Source organism: Anser brachyrhynchus, assembly GCF_964034855.1.
Source record: "Anser brachyrhynchus genome assembly, chromosome: 26".
Lineage (NCBI taxonomy): Eukaryota > Metazoa > Chordata > Aves > Anseriformes > Anatidae > Anser > Anser brachyrhynchus.
The window spans coordinates 2,178,748-2,186,191 of NC_137719.1; the positions used below are offsets into that span (position 1 = coordinate 2,178,748).

Genomic DNA, 7,444 nt, shown 5'->3' on the forward strand with positions numbered 1-7,444 from the left:
TCTGGTCTGTGCCACCCAGTGAGAGCCCTCCAAGGTGGTAAATAGTCTGGACACACTGCTTTAGTGATCTGGAGGCCCTGTAGTGACCGCCAGCTATCACTGTCACCGCCTGCTCAGGGGAGGTGGAGCCCTTTCTTCCAGCTCATGTCTTCTTCTTTCTAGGTTTAAGATTAAGCTACCCCCTGGCAGAAAAGCCGAAGAGCTTTCCTCCACTGAGCGAGACAGTGAGAAAGAAAGTAAGGACTGTCCGAGTAAGGACTGAGCAGGTCTGCACCTCCTCTTGTCCATGTGGTCACAAAGACGCTGTTCTGAAGAGGTGTCTTCTTTCCCAGCAGCAGGCAGCCCTCAGGCTAAGCCTCTCCACCACCAAAAGAAACGTCCACTGAAAAGAAACGTCCTGAAAGCGGCGAAGGACAAGAAAGGGCAACAGGACAGTAGAAGGAAGACTCCGGACAGGTAAGGCTCTTGGGCAAGCAGATAAGGGCAATGAGATGGTCTGGTAGTCACGGGAGCGAGAGATTTCTCTTGGACATGCCATCTCTGTTAGCTCTGAAAGGCTATTAGCACATCTCAGAAGGGCTGGTGTTTGCCAGCCAGACTGTAGGTGTACGGCAGTGTTCTGTGAGACACGGGGGTCAGCCTCATTCCTTTTCACCTTCTGTCTATCCAGCAATGAGTTTAGCGTACTGTTAGCCAGCCTGCAGACAAAGTTTGAGGCTGAAAAACAGGAAGTCTTGGCAGAAGACCTGGCGAAGGAGAGAGAGAGTGAAGGTAATGCAAGCCCAGACTACCTAAAGCATGCCCACTGCCCCAAGTTGCGGCTCCTCTGCAGAAGGACACTTCCCCACGCCACCCCATTCCCGAGCAGAGCTTGCCGAGTGCTCTTTCACTTGAGCACTGTCACAGGACCGAGGGGCCTCCTAGGAAATGCGACTCCATCAGGGTCGCTGCCACAGAAAGCATCCCAACGGCACCCAGCAGCTCGGCATGCGCCTCTGGTCTGAGCTGCCCCAAGGACGTGGCTTTGGCCTGAAGGTCTGAAGGCCTTTCTCATGTTTTGCTTCAAGGGCGTCCTCCCAAGAAGCCCCTGCTGCCCCGAAGGAGGCTTTCCCCGGTGACACTTCCTGTGCTGAAACCAGAGGACGGACGGGGAGAGCAAGCTGCAGGAGACAAGCCCCCTGAGAGGTGAGAGCTTTGGAGAGACGCAGCGGGCACCGGTGTGCCCTGGTCCTGGTGGCAGGGAGATGTTTGTGTTGGCCGTGTCGCCTCTGTCAGCTCGGGAGGGCTCTTTGGACGTGTGCACATTTCCTGCTGGAGAGCCCGGCACGGCGTGGCACGGTGAGACCCCCGCATCGTGTCAGCTTCAGCTTTGTGCCTGTCTTGTTCCCAGGTCTGAGCCCTGCCAAACACCATCTGCCACTCCGGGGCTGCTCCAACACCCCCGTGGAAAAGAAGGCATAGGTAAGGAGGGTGAGAAAGAAGGAGAGGTAGCGGATGGGCCCTGGCACAGGCTTGTGGGCTTCCCTCGTGCCTTAGTGTGTGCAGAGGCAGCCAGGGCTCTGTGTGGTTGCTGGGACAGCAAAATGTCTCTCACACGGCTGGGTTTGCCCCAGAGGGTCCATCTTCAGGGCTCACGGTGGAGGAGGACCCTGGCCCAGCACCATGCCCCACGCTGCAGTTGCTCTGCTGAGGGACGTCCCCGCTGCGCCCCGTGCCCTAGCGTGACTCGCCAAGCTCTGCGTGAGGGGTGGGCTTGTGCTGGGGGGAGAAAGGAAGGCGGGCTGTCCGTCCTCACTGCAGATACCTTCTGCCTTGAGGGAAGGTCGAGGCGGGGGGCGTATCCTAGAGATTCAGTGCGCTTTCATCTGATGAGGAAGGATGTGTTGGGAAGACTGTCAGAAGTCTCCCGGCGGGTGCTCAAACACCATTTCAGCTTGGGAGCTGGTGACTCGCTCCCTCCTGGTGGAGCTGCTCCCGGGCTGCTCACAAACAGGGCCCTGCGCAGACCGTGCCCCTAGGAGCAAACGTGTCCCAGGGAGCAGTGCAGGCAGGCGGGAATCTCCTCCCCATGCCTGATGCCATCTGCCCCACCAAGTCTCTGTGAGGTCTCCAGCACTCCCTGGCAGGCCCTGCTCCTCAGGAGGTGTCCTAGGGAAAAGAATACTGGACAAAGAAAACCCAGGGGTGAGAGTTGCTCTCTGGACCTGCAGAGTTGGATGAGATAAAGGGTTCTCAGGGGCCTCCACCCCACAACGAAATGTGACTCCAGGGCCATTGGGGTCGCTGCCACAGAAAGCATCCCAACGGCACCCAGCAGCTCGGCATGCGCCTCTGGTCTGAGCTGCCCCAAGGACGTGGCTTTGGCCTGAAGGTCTGAAGGCCTTTCTCGTGTCTCACTTCAAGGGCGTCCTCCCAAGAAGCCCCTGCTGCCCCAGAGGAGGCTTTCCCCGGTGACACTTCCTGTGCTGAAACCAGAAGACGGATGGGGAGAGCAAGCTGCAGGAGACAATCCTCCTGAGAGGTGAGAGCTTTGGAGAGACGCAGCGGGCACCGGTGTGCCCTGGTCCTGGTGGCAGGGAGATGTTTGTGTCAGCTACACTGCTGGGCAAAAGGGCATGGAAGTTTTCCTGCAGGAGATAACTGGCAGTGCTGCTTTTCTCCCTACATCCCTGTCTCCTTTCACACTGTCCCTGCAACCCTAAGAACAGCAGCGTGACCACCCGACAGTCTTCCAAGTCACTGTCAGCTGGGGCCTTTGCACGAGACCATCATCTCAGATGATGCTGTCTTTCTCTTTGTCCCACTCAGAGAGGGCTTAGTCCTGAGCACCTCTTTCTCTGTCTTTGAGAACACAAGGCATTGGCTACCCAGCTCTGCTCAACAACCACCTTCTGCTGCAGAGGCAAGGGCTCGCAAAGTAGATGCAACTATATTTGGTGGAGTCCCAACACTACCCACTTTGTATTTTTAGTGTGCTACCAGACATTGAGAGGGACTATTCCAAGGAGGGCAAGAGCAAAATGACGCACCGCGTCAGGAGGAAAACTGAAATCCCTGCCTGCAAAGGCCATCAGAGAGCAGGACAGGTACGTGGTCTTGCCCCATGTCACTTCTGCGTTGCATTGAGGAGTGGAGAAGCGCTTATGGTCGTGCCCAAAAGACTGGAGGGAGTCCAAAGGAGGGTCACGGAGATGATCAAAGGGCTGGAGAATCTGCCCTGCGAGGAGAGACTGAGGAACCTGGGTCTTTTCACCCTTGAAAAGTGAAGGCTTGGGAGGACCTCATCACAGTATTCCAGTATTTAAAGGGTGGCTACAAAGCCAACAGAAGCTCTCCTTTCACAAGGGCGAACATGGAGAAGACAAGGGGCAGTGGGTACAAGTTGCACTGAGCGAAGTTTCGTCTTGCTAGAAGGTCTTAGGACCAAAGGGGAGCAGTTAGGTGTCCGTGGGAAGGAAGAAGACGCTCCCTGTTGTGCCTTGTTCAGAGCAGGGCATTAGGAGCGGGGTGCTCAGTACGAGGCACAGGAGCCCCCCAGCCCTGAGATTAACTCTGTCTGTTGTGTGTCTGTCGCCCCCCAGGAGGTCTGCTACCTGTGCATGCAGCAAGAGGAACAAAGTCTGCGGGCAGCCCTGCTGAAGCAGAAGGAAGAGCAAGAAAGGGCTGAGCGGGCAGAACTGCAGGCCTGGAAGGCCAGGATGGCAGCGCTGCACGCCCAGGTACGCACAGTGACCTCAGCCACGCGGAGGACTGGCATTTCTCTCCCCTGGCAGGGCTGCCGAGTTGTTTCCCCAAAACCCGGGGGGCAACTCGCTGCTGTCTCTGAGTCTCCTCTGCTCCTGTCCAGGAGAGAGAATCGGTCAATACCAGACTCAGTGGACAATTCGTCAACTAGCAGACAAAAACAGCCCTCTCCTTCCTGCCTTGAACCTGGGGAGGCTCCGCCAAGGCTGCCAGCCCTGGCACTGGAGCAGGAGCTCTCCCAGGCAAGGGCTATCCCAGCCCCGGGCTGCTGCCTGCAGGGGAGAGCTGGGCGCAGGGCAGCTCTTCGTGCTCACCTGTTCTGCTACAGGCGTGATGTACTGGTTTTCCCCTCGTAGTACAGTGAGGTTTTTAAGTCTGATTTGTGACCGAAGCCTCTGGACTTCACCAGCCACCCTGATATAAAAAGAAAGAAATTTGTTCCTTTGGCTTCAGTGCTTGAAAGATGATGCCTTCAATGCTCTTGTGCTTGGAAGAGCAGACTAGGCTGAGTGTCCGGAGAAAGGCTGTGTGATCCCCAGGTGCCTCCTGTGCTGTGCTGTGCAGGGATCGTTCCTTTGCTGGCCCCTCGAGCCAAAATACTCTCCTTTTTTTTCTTTCCCTCATTGTATAACAGAGAGCACGTGCTGCATGGAAGCTGGAGATTGCTAAAATAGCCAAAACGGAGAAAAGAGAAAACGACGATAACCTGGTAAGAAGTTTATACAAAATAAAATGAGGTCCCCAGCAGGTAACTGCGGTGTCTCAGCTGTGCCACTTGGGAAGCGCAGCAAGCCCCTGCTCTGACCTTGGCACCTCCATGGGGATTTGCAGCGGTGATTCTCCAAAATCCCCCGGCACATCTGCAGTGTCCCTGATGCAGTCCCCCACTGGGCTGGTGCTTCTGGGCACACTCATTTGCCCGCTGCTTGATAAGCCTCTCTCTCTCTCCAGAAATCCTACTGGTCCCCTCCTCCATCCTACACCATAAGAAGGGAGTATGACAGAGAGCTCCAGGAGAGGAGGGAGGTGTGGGGAAAGGAGCCAAAGCATATACCAGTGAAGACCTCACTGCAGTGGTAAGTGTGCACAGCTCCTGCCATGTCCTGGTTCAGTGGCAGCGAGACAGCGTTGGGCCAAGGACCCCATCCCTGGCACAGCTCAGGGACTGCATGCAGCATCCTGCAATTTCTCCTGGCCTGGGTATGTCCCTGTCTTACCCCTGGCTCCAGGTACCTCTCTACAACTCCAAGTGAATTCTTAGGGCTTCTAACCTCAAGGGTGTGGGAACAAATGGGACCATGGGTGTGAGGGGTGGGGCAGGCCTAGGGCAGGAGGGGCCTGAGCCAGCAGGTGAGAGCAACGTTGTCCCTCTGTTGCAGCCATCAAGCACTGCCAGCCATCCGGGCAAAGTTTTAGAGGTGGACGGAGCCGGCTGGGGAAGAGCAGAAGAACAGAAAGAGCAAAACCCATTCAGGGCTCACAACAAGAGTGTGCCTGGTTCCTCTGGTGTGTCCGAGCAGGGCTGGTGCCTTGCCTTCCTGCAGGGGGAGGAGGCACCAGCAACACCAGCTGGCTGCAGAATGACACCGCTGTGAAGGAATCCTGTTGTTTCCAACTAGCCAAATGGGTCTCCCCAGCCGTCCGAGATTCACCCAGAGTCAACTCTTAGTTAAAGCAGCAAGAAACCTTGCAAGGACCCCACCCAACACTTTCTCTGGCTTCTTATACCCATACAACCTTCATTTTGTCCGCTATACTCAGTTCTGGATATATAGATACGTTTTGTTCCTTCAGATTGGTGGTTCTTTATTGCAGGACAGGATGGCTCCTGTTACCTCCCAAGGCAAGGTGGCTTCTGCTATCTTGCAGGCTCCGGTCAGCACGTCCCCCCTTCCCCATCAGTGCCACCCAGGCCCCCACACAATGCCACTCACTGGTGCTCAGTCAGCACTACATACCAGGTGATGCAGAGCTCATGCCATGGCCTAAGGCTTCACTAAATTTACTCTACTAATGTGAAACAACAGCCACCCGAATTCATAGAATCATAGAATGGCTTGGGTTGGAAGGGACCTCAAAGACCATCCAACTCCAACCCCCCTGCCATAGGCAGGGATGCCACCCACTGGATCAGGTTGGCCAAGGCCCCATCCAGCCTGGCCTTGAACACCTCCAGGGATGGGGCAGCCCCAGCTGCTCTGGGCAACCCGTTCCAGTGCCTCGCCACCCTTACAGTGAAGAATTTCCTCCTAATGTCTAATCTAAATCTGTTCCCTCTGTGTTTAAGACCATTCCCCCTTGTCCTATCATTATCTACCCGAGTAAAGAATCCTTCTCCATCCCTTTTATAAGACCCCTTTAAGTATTGAAAGTCCACAATGAGGTCTCGCTGGAGCCTTCTCCAGGCTGAGTATGGGCAGCTATCTCACCCTTTCTTCATAGGAGAGGTGCTCCCACCCTCTGATCATCTTTGTAGCCCTCCTCTAGACTCAAATTCCTTACATACCAGCACCTTGTTTCTCTTATAGTGTCCTCCCTTTGTTTTTACGAGTATCCCTGCATTCTATAATACATACATTTCAAACGTTCACTCTGCCTCTGTGTTTTTATGTATAATCTCCACACACATGCAATAGAGGATTATAGGAAGCAAGCACACCAAGACTAACATTATAATCAATACGAGGACTGAATGTAACATAAGATTTCAAACCCCGGTAGTAGTGGAAGACCATCCCAACAGTACTTCCCACGAGTGGTATCCACCATCCTTCCTAACCCTCTCCAGAACATGGTGTATTTCCTTTGTATCATGACGGACGATGATAAAGATTTTCTGTCCATTATCTCATATATGCTCTAATAATTTGTGTAAATCATTGACCGTATACGGTCCTTCCCATTTTGGGTCTAGCTTGGTTTTCTCTGGAAATATTTTAATTACTACCTCATTCCCTGGCTGTATGTCATGCATCCGGGTGGTACCAGCTGATACCGTTGTGCATATTTATGTCTGCTCTCAGCTTTGGCAACTACATTATGTATTGGGTTACTCATTCATCTCCGTCCAACAGGCTGGGCTTAGCTGGGATAAAAGTTCCTGGTATAGCCAAATGTCTAACAAAGAGAATTTGGCTGGTGTTAGCCCTTGGGTTCGCCTTGGGCATTCCAGACATCCCATAGGGCTAAGTTCAGGGCTTCTGGCCACCTTAATCCTGTATGGATACATACTTTTGTTATTTTTCTCTTTTAATGTCTGATTTATTCGCTCCACCATTTTGAGGTGGGCGATAGGGAGTGTGTAGGTCCTGTTTGATCCCTGAGATTTTATAAAGTTGTTTTATGACTGGCCATAAAATGAGTCCCTCTGATTCGATCATTTGTGAGACTTCATATCTTGGCATTATATCATTTAACAGAGCCTTAGCTACCCCATTTTACACTGGCCTTTCTTGCAGGGAAAGCTCCACCCATCCAGACAATTGATCTGCTATTAGCAGTAGATTTTTTTAACCATTTTCCATTCTGTCTATCTGTAGTCTTTGAAAAGGGAATTAGGCCCACAGCCGCTCCCTAATTCACAGGTGGGTCTCAAAACCTCATTGACAGGTTGGGCAGCTATTGGTTACTCTTTTGGCAGTTGCATATGCTCCTGGTGCTGCCCAAACTTTTTGCACTTGATTAGCAATGAGGGCAATGT

The 7,444-nt window shown here is 53.5% G+C and overlaps 1 protein-coding gene across 1 annotated transcript; it reads left to right on the top strand.

The window, feature by feature from the left end:
• The first annotated feature begins 3,013 nt into the window (after nucleotides 1-3,013).
• LOC308183124 (uncharacterized protein) lies at nucleotides 3,014-5,452 on the top strand. Its single transcript, XM_080568744.1, has 5 exons — nucleotides 3,014-3,086; nucleotides 3,582-3,719; nucleotides 4,379-4,453; nucleotides 4,696-4,820; nucleotides 5,124-5,452. The coding sequence occupies exons 1-5, from the start codon at nucleotides 3,021-3,023 to the stop codon at nucleotides 5,158-5,160; spliced, it is 441 nt and encodes a 146-aa protein (XP_080424870.1). The 5' UTR covers nucleotides 3,014-3,020; the 3' UTR covers nucleotides 5,161-5,452.
• The last annotated feature ends 1,992 nt before the right edge of the window (nucleotides 5,453-7,444 follow it).

Excerpts from the sequence above, each read along its gene's own strand:
- LOC308183124 (XM_080568744.1), top strand. The coding sequence starts at position 3,021 with ATGACGCACCGCGTCAGGAGGAAAACTGAAATCCCTGCCTGCAAAGGC. Across the intron at positions 3,087-3,581 it reads GCCATCAGAGAGCAGGACAG|GAGGTCTGCTACCTGTGCAT; the intron begins GTACGTGGTCTT and ends GTCGCCCCCCAG. Across the intron at positions 4,454-4,695 it reads GAGAAAACGACGATAACCTG|AAATCCTACTGGTCCCCTCC; the intron begins GTAAGAAGTTTA and ends CTCTCTCTCCAG.